The sequence below is a fragment of the Budorcas taxicolor genome, chromosome 11 (assembly GCF_023091745.1).
Source record: "Budorcas taxicolor isolate Tak-1 chromosome 11, Takin1.1, whole genome shotgun sequence".
Taxonomy (NCBI): Eukaryota; Metazoa; Chordata; class Mammalia; order Artiodactyla; family Bovidae; genus Budorcas; species Budorcas taxicolor.
In genome coordinates this window covers 31697462-31713650 of record NC_068920.1, presented here as the reverse complement: position 1 = coordinate 31713650, position 16189 = coordinate 31697462, and the positions used below count along the sequence as shown (strand labels likewise).

General features: G+C 44.4%; 2 protein-coding genes and 1 pseudogene across 2 annotated transcripts; 1 reads left to right on the top strand and 2 right to left on the bottom strand.

The window, feature by feature from the left end:
- Positions 1-4729: 4729 nt before the first annotated feature.
- On the bottom strand, positions 4730-5190 carry LOC128055588 (protein C19orf12 homolog). The gene is made up of 2 exons (XM_052648189.1): positions 4954-5190; positions 4730-4900 (listed from the first exon to the last, which is right to left on the bottom strand). Exons 1-2 carry the CDS (start codon positions 5188-5190, stop codon positions 4730-4732), a joined length of 408 nt encoding a protein of 135 aa, XP_052504149.1.
- Positions 5191-11932: 6742 nt separating this feature from the next.
- Positions 11933-12548, top strand: LOC128055586 (putative olfactory receptor 2I1; annotated as a pseudogene).
- A 1408-nt stretch (positions 12549-13956) lies between these two features.
- On the bottom strand, positions 13957-16189 carry LOC128056539 (ubiquitin D-like). Its single transcript, XM_052649324.1, has 2 exons — positions 16110-16189; positions 13957-14865 (listed from the first exon to the last, which is right to left on the bottom strand). The coding sequence occupies exons 1-2, from the start codon at positions 16125-16127 to the stop codon at positions 14395-14397; spliced, it is 489 nt and encodes a 162-aa protein (XP_052505284.1). The 5' UTR covers positions 16128-16189; the 3' UTR covers positions 13957-14394.

The window sequence follows — 16189 nt, the reverse complement described above, 5'->3', positions numbered from 1 at the left end:
GTTTCCATACCATTGATTCAGCATCACACTCAAGAGTTAAAGACTTTGAATCCACATTCATTTGTTTGAAAAATGCTGATCAGTCTGAGATCCAGGAAAGTAGTACAGGAATCTCAGCAGTCATCTAGTCATCTAGATGACCATTTATACATGAAAATATTGAGATGAAGGGAAATGAGGTGACCCCCTCATATCAAATCGCTGGACCAAGAGGGTTATCTCAGGTGGAACCCAGGTCTCCTGACTAATGAGTTTTCCTCTACCCAGAAGACTCTGCATTTAAAGGCTGTTACATGTGCCCATCTGTGTTGCTCATGATCATCACACTAGATGGTAAGCAGGAGTGGCATGGACATTGGACAGAGCTTAGAAAAGAGATTCACCACAGATTAAAATTCGGCATTCAGCAGTATAGTGGATGTAGTAATGGAGGTAGAGCACCTGAAACAAGGTGACAGTTCTGATCTACTCAGTGTTGGTTATACTAACCTGGACTATTGCACCTATTTTCAGTTCAGCTGCTCAGTCGTGTCTGACTCTGTGACCCCATGAACCACAGCACCGCAGGCCTCCCTGTCCATCACTAACTGCCGGAGCCTACTCAAACCCATGTCCATTGAGTCAGTGAAGACATCCAACCATCTCATCCTCTGTTGTTCCCTTCCCCTCCTGCCCTCAACCTTACCCAGCATCACGGTCTTTTCCAGTGAGTCAGCTCTTCACATAAGATGGCCAAAGTGTTGGAGTTTCAGCTTCAGCATCCGACCTTTCAGTAAATATTCAGGGATGATTTCCTTCAGGATGGACTGGTTGGATCTCCTTGCAGTCCAAGGGACTCTCAAGAGTCTTCTCCAACACCACAGTTCAAAAGCATCAATTCTTCGGTGCTCAGCTTTCTTTATAGTGCAACTTTCTCATCCGTACATGACTACTGGAAAAATCGTAGCCTTGACCAGATGGATCTTTATTGACAAAGTAATGTCTCTGCTTTTTAATATGCTGTCTAGGTTGGTCATAACTTTCCTTTCAAGGAGTAAGTGTCTTTTAATTTCATGACTACAGTCACCATCTGCAGTGATTCTGGAGCCCCCAAAAATAAAGTCAGCCATTGTTTCCCCATCTATTTGCCATGAAGTGATGAGACCAGATGCCATGATCTTCGTTTTCTGAATGTTGAGCTTTAAGCCAACTTTCTCACTCTCCTCTTTCACTTTCATCAATAGGCTCTTTAGTTCTTCACTTTCTGCCATAAGGGTGGTGTCATCTGCATATCTGAGGTTATTGATATTTCTCCTGGCAATCTTGATTCCAGCTTGTGCTTCTTCCAGCCCAGCATTTCTCATGATGTACTCTGCATATAAGTTAAATAAGCAGGGTGACAGTATACAGCCTTGACGAAGTCCTTTTCCTATTTGGAAACAGTCTGTTGTTCCATGTCCAGTTCTAACTGCTGCTTCCTGACCTGCATACAGGTTTCTTAAGAGGCAGGTCAGGTGGTCTGATAGCACCTATTTTTAAGGACTACATATTTTCCAAGAAGGTGATTGGGAGGCTCAAAGAGAGATCGGTCTTCAAGTATCTGAAGGGCTATCATGTGACAGGAAGCTTAGATCTCTACTTTAGCTCCTATAAGTTTAACCAGAAGCAGGGAAGCCACAAAAGAGCACTTGTTTGGAAATCAAACAGGCCTGAGTACACGTCCATAGTGCCACTCACTAGCTATGACCTTGGGATGACTTACTCCATTAAGTCCAGATGCGTTCATCTCTAGGACAGAGATTTCTCTTTCATAGAATTTACACAGAACATGACGTACTTTCATAGAAGTACATCATTAGGGTATACTTATACATGGCTGCTTTTCTAAACTAAAGGTTCGGAAGCGTAAATGAACTCCAATGGACATTAGGCATGTGGGTGCTGCCATCTGTTCCCTCACCCACCACCAACCACGGTCCCGGTTTTTCTTTGCTTGTAAGGGACACATCACCCTCTGTGGGTCATCCTTCCCAACCTTCTGCAACTTTCCCCTTTTAGGGCAACCACAGCACAGAGAAGCACCTCCTCCTGCTAGGTTTCTCCGACAGGCCTTCCCTGCAGTCTGTCCTCTTCGTCCTTGTCCTCTTATGCTACCTCCTGACTCTGATGGGCAACTTAGCACTGGCTGCTGGCGGTGCTAGCCTTCACGTGCACCTGCACACACCCATGTCCTGCTTCCTCTGCCATCTGACTCTGGTGGACATGGGCTTCACCACAAGCATGGTGCCGCCCCTGCTGGCCAACCTGTGCAGCTGGACACTGGGGTTGGAGCGCAGTGGCTGCTTGGCACAGCTGTGTGCATTGCTGGTGCTGGGCTCTGCTGAGTGCGTCCTCCCAGTGGTGATGGCTCTGGACTGCATTTTCATCCTGTTACTTCCATCTGCCATCATCCTGATCTCCTATGGCACCGTGTTCCATGCTGCATTGGGCATGAGGACTGGAGGCTGTCTCAGCAAAGTGGTGGGCACCTGTGGGTCTCACCTGAGAGCCGTCTGCATGTTCCATTGATCCACCATCTACCCTACCTGCAACCCATTCACAGCTACAACCAACATTGGGCAAGTTCATTTCTCTTTCCTACACTGTGGTCACACCCGCTCTCAACCCATTCCTCTCCACCCTAAGGAATAAGGAAGTGAAAGGGGCAGTGAGGAATTCCTAAGGGGTCAGGCGAGAGGGCAAGATGCACAGTGAGTCAATCAGGGAGGGAAGAAGGGGAGTGTTACCCCAGAGCCCAAGGATGGGAATGTCCTTTGGAAAGTCAGTCAGTTTAGCCTTCAGGCTGTTCATTTCTCTATGAGAACCTGCAGGATCTGTCCTTAAAGAGCCCATGGTTAACGGGGAGGTCCTTTCCTCCCAGCAGGAAAGGGTCATGTGCTATAAGTAAAAAACCCCACATCCTTTATCTGTGCAGGTTTAGTGAGGAGGAAATGGCCCTTGGGCTTTCTCCTAAGCTGATGAAAAAAAAATGATTTTGGGAGGACTTTCGGGGGAATAATGTATCCCCCAGTCAAGAGACCAAATGCTGGTAAGAGATGTATGACAATCCCAGTCTGATGGAAAACACCATGGAAGATGCCATGGTGTCTGCTATCAGAAAAATCCCAAGTGACAATAAAATCATAGACTCTACCCTGAATGAGACTCCATTCAAAAGAAAACAAAAATCAGTGCAACTGAATGTCTACCTTCCCAGTTAAATAGTGCCCACCCCAGAGCACATCACTCATAATTGTAATGAGCAACACCTATGAGTGTGCCTTGTGCTGAGTGCGGTTACATTCAGAAACGCTTCTGCAGGAAGTGGTTCTTGAGACAGTTATAAAGAAGGGAAGAGACTCATGTGGAAGAGGGTGGACATATTTCAGGCTGAGAGAAAAACATAATGTTATCAGGAGGGAGACATGAGGTGGTGACATGGAGGAGGAAAGGAAGGGAATGAGACGGAGGAGGTCGAGAGGAAAAAGCTCCACTAGGCAGACTTTGGACAGAGTGTTGGGGTCAACCCAGAAACCAATCCCCACCCCCTTAACTCAACCCAGAGAAGACCTGCTGGAGCCTAAGGCAAGCAGGACAGAGATGGCTCCCCAATACCCCACCTTCCTGAAAGTGTTCCCACCTAGAGCACATCTATTCCCAAAGAGCCCCCATGAGTGGCATAAAATCTCTAGATCCCTAAGGTGAGTATCTTGCCATGACTGCCATCATCCCCAGAAATAGGAACCATTTACGTGGATGTGAGAATAACAGGGGGCTTGGTACCAAATTTCATTCATACCAGTCCAGTTCAGTCAGTCAGTTGTGTCTGACTCTTTGCAACCCCATGGACTGCAGCTGCCAGGCTTCCCTGTCCATTGCCAACTCCCGGTGTTTACTCAATCTCACGTCCATTGAGTTGGTGATGCCATTCAACCATCTCATCCTCTGTCATCCCTTTCTCATTCATACCAAATAGCTTTAAAAAGGTCGAGGGGTCATAATGCAAATGATTTTCTAAATTATTTTTGAATAAGCCTGCAATTATGTCAAAGTAAGTAATAACTCACTTCGTAATAAACTATTTCACTCTTCTCTGTAAGTAGAAAGTGAGTTTGGCTCAATGGTTATTTACTGATATGTTAGATGAGGCACTGGGCTAAACAAAGATGCAAATATAGATACATGTAAAACATGAGACCCCACCTAAAATTTACTATATTTTGGATGGAAAAGAAACAGACATTTTGAGATAAATTAGAAGGAACCAAGAAAGGATTAAATTGCAAACTTACTTGAATGTTATCTCTAATTTGCCTTAAATTTTCATTTATTATAGTATATTATACCTAAATTATATGAAAATCTGCCATTTAGTCAATCATGTTAAAATCAAAGAATCACTGAGCTAGAAATATTCTGCAGGTTTCCCCCCTACTTTATCCTCTCTTTGAGTTCTATTTATCTTTCTGATTAGTTTTGAGAATTTTTCAAAGGACGTGATCAGTGAGTAAGAAGAAAAAGGATAAACGGTCTTTTGCTCCTGATATACCTGCATTCCCAGGATGGTCATCCATCAATGCAGTGCTACGTCAGAAAAAGTACATGATCTTTGCTGTACCCCATGCAAAAAATGCAACATTGCCCATCAGTTATACATCAACTATAACAAATTTAGAATCATCCAAATGGACCGTGCTTCCCAGGTAGAGGCCTACTTGTCCTGCTTCACTTCCAAGCCCAGCTCCTTGCTGAAATAATTGTTCAGCATATCCACCAGCTGCTTCTGCAGGGCCTCACTGAGCACGACCAGCATGGTCAGCTGCTTGACATCCGTCCAGTACAGGTTTCTGAGGATGGCAGTGGCTTTGTTAAAGAGCTTCTTCTACTTGCCAGGAGGTAACTTCATTACGATCTGAGAAATTGGCTTGAACTGACTCTCTCTCTTCCTTTTATCAGCTGACTCCCGATGATCCCTCTCAGGAGTATTCCTGGTGGACTGCCCAGCATACCACCCAGGAAGGTGCAGGCCAGAATGACCAGGATGACACTCCAGGTGTATTTTTTGGCCTCCTTCATCTGCCTCTTGTCAGAGACAGAGCACAGCAGCTTTATGAAGTCCTCCACTGCAATGGAGCTGTGGAGCCAGTGCCTCGAGGCCTCCCCGCCATGCATGCTGGCCCCATCCTCCTGGCTCTGGGAATGTAGACTCTTCGAACTCCACCGGAGGACTTCATCTTGCACAGGAAACTTGGCTTCAAATTGGGAGTGGTCACTGATGGTCTTCACTCTGTCCTCTGAGTGGGCAGCTAAGCTCTTTAATTCCCCTTGCTCAGACTGGACCTTTACCGGGACAACGAAGGACAGGAGACAATAACCTAGAGCACTTGCTACCATTGCACCCTTTACTCCCCCTTCTTATTGCTCCCACCCTTCAATGCCTGCTTGATCCTCCTCATCCATTACAACAAGCTGTGTCCCTTTCTTTTTTGAATTTTCCAGGTTATAAGGCAAGAAAAACTGTCCTATCCTTTTGTGATCATACCTCTTATCCATCCCAAAATATTGCCTATTTTCTGTCCGTACAAAGTTTGTCAGACGTCAAAATTCACTGCAACTTTGAATTGACATATATACACCATCGATCCTATGTATAAAATAGATACCTAATGAGAATTTACTGTATAGCATAGAGAACTCAGTGCTTTGTGGTGAACTAAATGGGAAGAAAATCCAAAAAACTAGGGGCTATATTTGCACATATATCTGATTGACTTTGCTGCACAGCAGAAAGAAACACAACATCGTAAAGACACTATGTATTTTGAGTGTGTGCCTGCTCAGTCATGTCTGACTCATAGTGACCCTATGTGCATGGGATTTTCTAGGCAAGAATACTGGAGTGGGTTGCCATTTCCTTCTTCAGGGGAGCTTCCCAACCCAGAAATGGAATCTGTATCTCTTGTGCCTCCTGCCCTGCCAGACAGATTCTTTATCACTGAACCACCTGGGAAGCCACCTGGGAAGACATTATACTCCAATAAAAATTTAAAAAAGATTGAATACAATTGCAAAATATCCAAAGATTGACACCGGATTTCCAAAGAGACTTTCTTAGACTTGACAACCTAATGAAATGCTTACAGTGAAGGAGGAAACAGACAGAGCTGGACTCCATCTTAGGCCAGGCTGCGGACATTAGGCTACATGCATGGTCACCCTCCCAATGGACTCTGAGCTTTGTGCCCAGTGTCTATAGAAGTGGCATACCAATGGGAAACCAGATCCCCTGGATAAAAGAGCCTCAGGACTTGTACTTGGACTCTCCGTTACCTAAAAGAATGTGCTAATTATCTCTGTAACAGAACAAAGTCGTAAATTCCATTATGTTTATCGGAATATGACCACAGTCCTATTGATAAATGTCCACTGTTTATCTAGTCTTGTGATACATGAATCATGGGTTAACTTTGATTGTATCTCTCTTTTACCTTGTCCAGAGTAGTTTCAAGGAATTTGGGGAGATGGGTTTGAGCAAGTGCACTTAGGGTATATAAGGTTTTCACAAAAACTGGTTGGGGTGCTTGGCTAAGAGGAGACTCTGCCTTGGGCCGCTGGTGTAATAAACTGCTCTCCACTATCTGCATTGTCCTTCTGAGTTTGTTTCCCAGAACGCGTGGCTACAACAGTACCACATACCCTACCAGTGGCCCCTGCAAGTTCTCCATGCAAGAGGACTCAGGAGCCCAATGACCAGGTCCTCTTCACAGAAACTTTCTTCACATTGGGTAGGTATCTATGCCCATCTCCTTCCCTTCCAGATGTCTTCCTGGCCACCCCATCTCCCCAGCACTGTCCCTCATGTACCCCTGAGAGTTCTGCCAAGTCTCAGAGGTCCTCTGTCTTTCCCTTCTGCAGTATCGAATCCTAACTTATGAAACTGGTGGCAGCCATCTCTGCATTCAAGATAGTAGAAACAGGAGAGAGAGCAAAGGAGCTGGCCTCCCATTTATAGAAGCAGCTAAGTTGGAAATCCCCTGCCTGCCTGCTGTTTGTATCAGGCTTTCCTGGACCCATTGTTCTTGCAAGTGCTTTCACTTTCTCTACAGAGGATTCTGTAAGCAGAAATGTCATCTAATAAAGCGTGTCTCTTCTCAGCCAATCCATTGCCCTCCTTGTTCTTAAAGTGACATAACCCTTTTGTGTTTGAAATTGTTGTGTGCTTAACCACCCACCACTCTCAATCCTGACTTCTATGTAGCCCTGGACCCTCAGTGGCTGGAAGAAATTGAACATTGGTGGTCCTCTCCAGTGCTTTTAAGAACCCTACCAGCCCATGACCCTTCCTCCTCCTACCAGTATTTAGGGGTCTTTCTGAGAGGAAGAGTGCCCTGGACATGACAGTGAGAGTTGCTGTGGGTGATGTGACCAGGAGCAGCCTGTTCACACCAGCCTGACAGAATGTGTGAAATACACCGGGAGAAGCAGACATAAGACACATAACCCTGCACTGAGAAGAGACATGATTCCAGTCCAGGGATGCCACCTGCTGAATTAACTTGGGCAAATCTGTTCATCTCCCGAGATGTTGGTATTCTGGTCTATAAGTGACATGATTGGAGAGAACTCCTAAGGGTCTTCAGGCTCAAAAATCTTTCTTTATATACTGTCCCTTACAAAGAATTTTAGATTCCTGATTCTTGAGCTTCCTAGCACTCTTCCTCTCCTGTCTGAGAACCTGCAAACCAAATCCACTACCTGAGAACTATCCAGAACTACCAGTCAAATGCTGACTCCCACCTTCTAGATGTGAAAACAATCACACATCCACTCTCACACCATAGTTCCTCTACTTCCTGGCCTTTCCTCCTGGAGACTCACTAGTGTCTTCTCACACGTTCCTAAGGTGCTTCTTACTCCGTGCCTGTTTGGATTTGGATCAGGATGAGAAGGGAGTACATAAAGTGTGTGTTCTCCTGGAATTTTTTTCCTTACCACGATCTCTTAACTTCTCAGATTAATCTCTGCCCTCTTCCTAAGGCTCAGGACATTTCTATACCCTTCTCTCTCCTTTTCGGAGAGTGATTACTAAAAGTTCCTCCTAAAGTTCAATGTAAAAAGTCTTCAGAAATGCCAGGTATTCATCTTTGTTTGCTGTGTTTCAGTGACCCTATAGTGTACCTTCACTCCCTGACAGGTTTCAGAGGATCCCATTTCACTTCCAGCTCTTTCCATCCTGGAGAATATGATTTTACAGAAGTGTCCATGTAATGAAAGCAATGGGAGCTGAGAACTCATTCCAATACTTTAAAAACCTCAACATAAATCATGTTCTCCTCTTTGAAGCTCTCACTAGAGAGAGAATCAAGTTGGAAAACCTAATACTTATTTAAGTGTATTTTGGGCTTGTGTGGGGAAAGACATATATTCTGAAACACACAGAATAAGTATGAAGAGGGAAGAATGCCTGATGGAATCAAATGCAGGATTAAAGTTACAGGATATAAAATTAACACACAGAAATCTCTTGCATTCCTATACTCTAGCAATGAGAAAACACAAAGAGAAATTAAAGAAACAATTCCATTCACCATTGCAATGAAAAGAATAAAATACATACAAATATATCTACCTAAAGAAACAAAAGACCTATATATAGAAAACTATAAAACACTGATGAAAGAAATCAGAGAAGACACAAATAGATGGAGAAATATACCAGTTCATGGATTAGAAGAATCAATGTAGTGAAAATGAGTATACTACCCAAAGCAATCCTTAGAGTCAATGCAATCGCTATCAAGCTACCAATGGTATTTTTCAGAGAACTAGAGCAAATAATTTCACAATTTATGGAAATACAAAGCATCTCGAATAGCCAAAGCAATCTTGAGAAAGAAGAATGGAACAGGAGGAATCAACCTGCCTGACTTCAGGCTCTACTACAAAGCTACAGTCATGAAGACAGTATGGTACTACATAAAAACAGAAACATAGATCAATGGAACAAAATAGAAAGCCCAGAGATAAATCCACACACGTATGGACACCTTATCTTTGCCCAATGAGGCAAGAATATACAGTGGAGAAAAGACAATCTCTTTAACAAGTGGTGCTGGGAAAACTGGTCAACCACTTGTAAAGGAATGAAACTAGAACACTTTCCAAGACCATACACAAAAATAAACTCAAAATGGATTAAAGATCTAAATGTAAGGCCAGAAACTATAAAACTCCTGGAGGAAAACATAGGCAACCACTCTCCAAAAGATCACAGCAGGATCCTCTATAACTCACCTCCCAGAGTAATGGAAATAAAATAAAAAATAAACACATGAGACCTAATTAAACTTACAAGTTTTTGCACAATGAAGGAAACCATAAGTAAGGTGAAAAGAGAGCCTTCAGAATGGGAGAAAATAATAGCAAACAAAGCAACTGACAAAGAATTAATCTCAAAAATATACAAGCAATTCCTGTAGCTCAATTCCAGAAAAATAAATGACCCAATCAAAAAATGGGCCAAAGAACTAAACAAGCCTTTCTCCAAAGAAGACATACAGATGGCTAACATGTCATGAAAAGATGCTCAACACCACTCATTATCAGAGAAGTGCAAATCAAAACCACAATGAGGTACCATCACACACCGGCCAGAATGGCTGCTATCCAAAAGTCTACAAACAATAAATGCTGGAGAGGGTGTGGAGAAAAGGGAACCCTCTTACACTGTTGGTGGGAATGCAAACTAGTACAGCCACTATGGAGAACAGTGTGGAGATTCCTTAAAAACTGGAAATAGAACTGCCATATGACCCAGCAATCCCACTGCTGGGCATACACACCGAAGAAAGCAGAATTCAAAGAGACTCATGTACCCCAATGTTCATTGCAGCACTGTTTATAATAGTCAGGACATGGAAGAAACCTGGATGTCCATCAGCAGACGAATGGATAAGAAAGCAGTGGTACATGTACACAATGGAATATTACTCATCCATTAAAAAGAATACATTTAAATCAGTTCTAATGAGGTATATGAAACTGGAGCCTATTATACAGAATGAAGTAAGTCAGAAAAAAAACAGCAATATAGTATACTAATGCATATATACGGGATTTAGAAAGATGGTAACGATAACCCTATATGAGAGACAGCAAAGAGACACAGATGTAAAGAATAGTCTTTTGGACTCAGCGGGAGAAGGTGAGGGTGGGATGATTTGTCAAAATAGCATTGAAACATGTATATTATCAGATGTGAAAGAGATCGCCATACCAGGTTCAATGCATGAGACAGAGTGCTCAGGACTGGTGCACTGGGATGACTCAGAGGGATGGGATGGGGAGGGAAGATGGAGGGGGTTCAGGATGGGGAACACATGTACATCCATGGCTGATTCATGGCAATGTATGGCAAAACCACTACAAAACAACAACAACAACAACAACAAAGTAATGGGAGCTGAGAACTTACTCCAATACTTTAAAGAACTTAACATAAATCACGTTCTCCTCTTGTAAGTTCTCACTAGAGAGAGAATCAAGTTGGAAAACCTAATACTTATTTAAGCGTATTTCGTGTGTGTGTGAGGAAAAGACATACATTCTGAAACACACAGAATAATTATGAAGGGGGAAGAATGTCTGATGGAATCGAGTGGAATCCTTGACCTGCCTTCAGAATCCCTGACCTTTCCCTTCAGATAGTTCTCCAGGTTCCTATTGTCCCTGAGTTTAGAAGACAAGATTATGACCTTGGGCTGCAGCACAGCAGCACCCTCCCCGAGTTCACTGTCCAATAGGATTGGGGAATTCTGAATCCTCACCAGTGTCCAGGCAGAAAAGCTCAGATCAGGTTGAGGGTGATCTGGAAAGAGAAAGCCCTGCAGCAGGACAGGGATTGGGGATGGGCGTGGAGATTTAAAGTTTGTCTGTCTGAACTAGTGTGTCTATGTAATCACAGAATTAGGTGATTTGACTTTTTATAACTCTACATGTCTAGAACCATGGGTCTATAAGCCTGAATGTCATCTCTTGCATTTATTCATTCTAGTATGACTATAAAATCATCAAATCACTGGACCAAGGTGGTTCTGTTAGGTGAAACCCAGGTCTCCTGACTGATGTTTTTTTCCTGTTACACACGTGCCCATCTGTGTTGCTCATGATCGTCACACTAGATGGTAAACAGGAGTGGCATGGACATTGGACACAGCCTGGAAGAGAGACTCACCACAGATTAAAATTCAGCATTCACCAGTATATTGGCTGTATTAATGGAAGTAGAGCACCTGAAACAAACAGGTGACAGTTCTGATCTACCCCGTGTTGGTTATACTAACCTGGAGCATTTCATCTATTTTAAGGCACTTTTTTACATGCTTCCAAAGAAGGGGGTTGCGGGGCTCAGAAAAGAAATCTGTTTTCAAATATCTGAAGGGCTATCATGTGAGAGGAAGTTTAGATTTCTACTGTCTACCTTGGCCCCTAGGAATACACCAGAAACAGGGAAGCAGCAAAAGTGTACTGGTTCGGAAATCAAACAGGTCTGAGTACCTGTCCAAAGCACCTCTCAGTGGCTATGAACTTTGGATGCTTTATCTTATAGAGCCCAAATATGTTTATCTTTAGGAGGGAGATTCTATCTTCCTTACATAATTTTCTGGTAAATACATCAATGACCCCATAGATGGCAGCCCACCAGGCTCCCCCGTCCCTGGGATTCTCCAGGCAAGAACACTGGAGTGGGTTGCCATTTCCTTCTCCAATGCATGAAAGTGAAAAGTGAAAGTGAAGTCACTCAGTCATATCTGACTCTTCGAGACCCCATGGACTGCAGCCCATCAGGCTCCTCTGTCCATGGTATTTTCCAGGCAAGAGTATTGGAGTGGGGTGCCATTGCCAGACACGATTGATGCGACTTAGCAGCAGCAGCAGCAGCAGGGTATCCTTATACATGGCTGTTTCCTAAACTAAGGATTCAGATCTGTAAATGAGCTCCCATGGACACCTAAGCATGTGTGTGCTGCCATCCATTTCCCCTCTGCACTCCCCATCCCTTTGCTTGTAAGGGATACATCACCCTGTGTGTGTCATCCTTCCAAACCTTCTGCGAGTTTGCCCTTTAGGGCAACCATAGCACAGAGCTCTTCCTCCTGCTAGGCTGTTCTGATGGGCCCTCCCTGGAGCCTGTCCTCTTTGCCCTCATCCTCCTCTGCTACCTCCTCTAAGGGGCAACTTGGTGCTGGTGCTGCTGGCGGTTCGTGGCCATGTACTGCTTCCTCTGCCACCTGGCCCTGGTGGATGTGGGCTTCACCACAAGCGTGGTGCCTCCCCTGCTGGCCATCCTGTGTGGTCGGGTGCTGAGGCTGGAGCCGGCCGGGTGCCTGGTGCAGCTCTGCGCATCGCTGGCCCTGGGCTTGGCTGAGTGTGTCCCCCAGGTGGTGATGGCTCTGGATCATGTGGCTGCTCGTGCCCTCTGCTGTGATCCTGGCCTACCTGGCAGCACGGCCCATGCTGTTGTGGCGTGAGGTCCAGAGGCAGCCACAGGAAAGTGGTGGGCACCTGTGCGTCCCCCCTGAGAGCCATCTGACTGTTCTGTGGATCCCTCCTCTACAGCTACCTGCAACCCACGCACAGCTACAACCAGTGGCAGGCAAGTTCATTTCTCTTTTCTACACTGTCATGCACCCACCCTCAACCCACTCCTCTCCACCCTCAGGAATAAGGAAGTGAAGGAGGCAGTGAGGAGGCTCCTGAGGGATTTGGGGAGAGGGCAAGAGCACAGTGAGTCAGTCAGGGAGGGAAGGAGGGGAATGTTACCCAGGGCCCAAGGATGGCAATGTCCGATATAAAGACTTTAGCCTTCAGGCTGTTCATTTCCCTACAAGAATCTGCAAGATTTGTCCCTAAGGAGCCCGTGGTTAATGAGGAGGTCCCCTCCTCCCATCAGGAAAGGTTCACGTGCTGTAGGTAAAATCCCCATGTCCTTTATCTGTGCAAGTTTAGTGAGGGAGCATTGGCCCTTGAGCTTTCTTCTCATCTGATGAAAAAAACTGTGATTTTGAGAGGATCTTTCCCATCTTCAGGGGTACTATATCTCCCAGTTAATAGCTCATTTGCTGGTAAGAGATGTGTGAATATCCCAGTCTAGTGGAAGAGACCATGGAAGACCCCATGGTGTCTGCCATCAGACATATCCCTAAGTGACAATCAAATCATACTCAGCCCTGTAGGAGATTCCGTCCCCCCAAAAAAGAAAAGCTCTGGTCTCTCATTGCAGGGCATCAGTACAACCAAACACCCTTCTACCAAGTTAAATAGTGCCCACCCCAGAGCACTTCACTCATAATTGTAATGAGCAACATGTATAAGTGTGCTTTGTGCTGAGTGGGGTTAGGTTCATAAACGCTTCTACCAGAGGTGGTTCTTGAGACAGTTATAAAGAGGAGACTAGTGGGAAAGAGGGTGGCATGTTTCAGGCTGTGAGAAAACATACAGGTGATCACGAGGGAGAAATGAGATGGAGGCAGAAAGGAAGGGAGGGGATAGAGGACATGGAGAGGGACAAGCTCCACTAGCCAGACTGTGGGCAGAGTGTCGGGGTCAACCCAGAAATCAACCCCCACCTCCACATCCAAACCAGAGAAGTCCCGACAGAGCCTCAGGCAGGCAGGCCAGAGACTGCTCTAACACTCACTCACTTTTCTGAAAGTTTTTTTTTCAACCTAAAGTATAGCTATTCCCAAGGAGCCCCCACTAGAGGCATAAAATCTCTAGATCCCCGAGTATCTTACCATGACCACCATTATCCCCAGAAATAAGAGTGGTTTAATTGGGTGTGGGAAACAGAGAGTAAGATGGGGCATGGTGCCAAATTTCACTTCATAACAAACAGCTTTAAAGAAGGAGAGGGGAAGTAGTTTAATTTTTCTGAATATTTATTAACATTATGTCACAGTAAATAAATCACTTCATAAGTCATTTCACTCTTGTCTACAGGCAGAGTGTCAGTTTGATTCAATGATTATTGAATCATATGCGAGAAGGAACACTGAGCTAAATATAGATGCAACACACTAATGAGAAGAACACGGATCACAGCTTATAGTGTTCTATCTTGTTGATTGGGAAAGGAAATAGGAGTTTTTCTATGAATCAGACAAAACTAAGACAGGATGAAACGCAACTGGTTTTGAATGTCATCTCTAATAGGCCTTGAAATTCTAATGTATTCTAACATATCAAATATATGCAATTTGGCCAATTATTCAATCATGCTAGAATGAAGGAATCAATAGTTTAGACATATTCCAGAATTCGTCCCCAGTCCTTCCCAAATCTTTTGCTTCTCCTATCACTCCATCTGCAGGATGGTCACCCACCAATGCAGGGGTATGTCATGAAGAGTAAATGGCCCTTTTGGATGCCATAATCTCCCATGATCTTCCCATCTTCCAGTTTCTTTCCGTTGCAGTTCACAATCTGCTCCTTAGGGGGTATAGCGGTCTTCATCTTGATCATCTCCTTCACCTGGGTCACTGAGCTGGACCTTCGCACCTTGAGCTCGTGCCTCTGCCCGTCATCACCAGGCTCCACCAAAACCAAGGGCAGCTCCTCATCACTGGGCTTCACCACCTTTAGGGTGAGGTGGATGGTTGTCTCCTTGTCGATGCCATACGATGACAGAGTTCTCTGTGGCTTTAGGGTCTTTGAGCCAAGCTGGAGGACCTGATCTTGCACGGGAACCTTGGTCTTAGATCGGACATGTTCATTGATCTTATTTACTCTGTCTCCCAGATGGGCAGTGAAGGTCCATGGTCTCCATGCCTCAGAATGGACAGTTACCTGGACAAAAAAAGGCCAAGAGACAGTTACCTAGAATGCCTGCCCTCTTCTACACCCTTTGTGCCCCCTCCTTCATTGCTCCCACCCTTCACTGCCAGTCTGGTGCTCCAGATCCTTTACAACAAGCTGTGTCCTTCCCTTGTTTCAAACTTCTCTTTTGAAATTATCAGGTTATAATACAAGAAACCAGTCATATTCTTTTGTAACCACACTTCTTATCCATCCCCAAAATGTTATCAAGGATTTCCCACTTCATTTACCTGTCTCCTATCCAGATAAAATTTGTCAGATGTCAAAAACAAAACATCTAAAATTGTGTGCCAGAGTTTATAAAGACCTCTCAAAGAGAATTTCAAAGACTTAACAGTCTCATGGAATACTCATAGGGCTGTCCTCCATGACTGTGACTATCTTAGATAAAAACCCTGTTTAGGAAACATCTTCTCTGTACTATTTGTACTTTTTTTGGTAACAATAATTCATTTATTATAGTGTCCCTATTTTCAGTATCACTTAGCCATATGTATTTCCTATCCACCCTTTATAGAATATGATCTCTTCCTTTTATCCAAACAGGGCTCCACTCACAGGGACTACATCTGAGTCTTACTTCAGTAATCTCAACAAAGGGAATCTCATCCCTGTGCTCTTGCTGGAAAGTCTCAGAGGACTTCTTTCAGGCTTCATTCAGTAATATTTTCCCAGTCCAGATGCCACAGAGATTTCTTCACTGAACTCTCACTCTTCTGTGCTAAGCATTGCCCTCATTCCAGGTTCTCTTTGCAGAGAATATAGTCTCACATAAGGTAGGGTAACAGGACATTAACAACTTAAAATAAGTGAATTCTGTCAACCTCTCTTTTGGGAAAAGAAGAAAGCTTAAGTTTAATTGCCCTGGAGGCCTAAACAGCGTAAAAGAGAAAGGGATCAAGACAATATTTTCATAGTTTCAAGCTTGCCAACCCTGCTGAGCACAAAGCCCACTCCTGCTTCCTACCAAGTACCCCTAAGTGTGACCAGTGCAAGGTCTCAATGTAAAAGAACTCAGGAGCCCAAGAACTCTTTATAGAAATGTTTTCCACATTCAGTAGGTATTGATGCCCATCTCCTCCCCTTCCAGATGTCTTCCCAGCAAACTCCCACCCCCTTCATCTCCCAGAACTGTCCCTCATCTATTCCTAAGTCTCTCCTATGTCTCAGAGGTCTTCTCCCTTTCCCCATCCCGGTATCAAATCTCAACTCACACAGAGGGTGGCAGCCATGTCTTCAATCAGAGGTGCAGAATCAGGAGACAGAACAAAGGACCGGGCCTCCAGTTTAAATA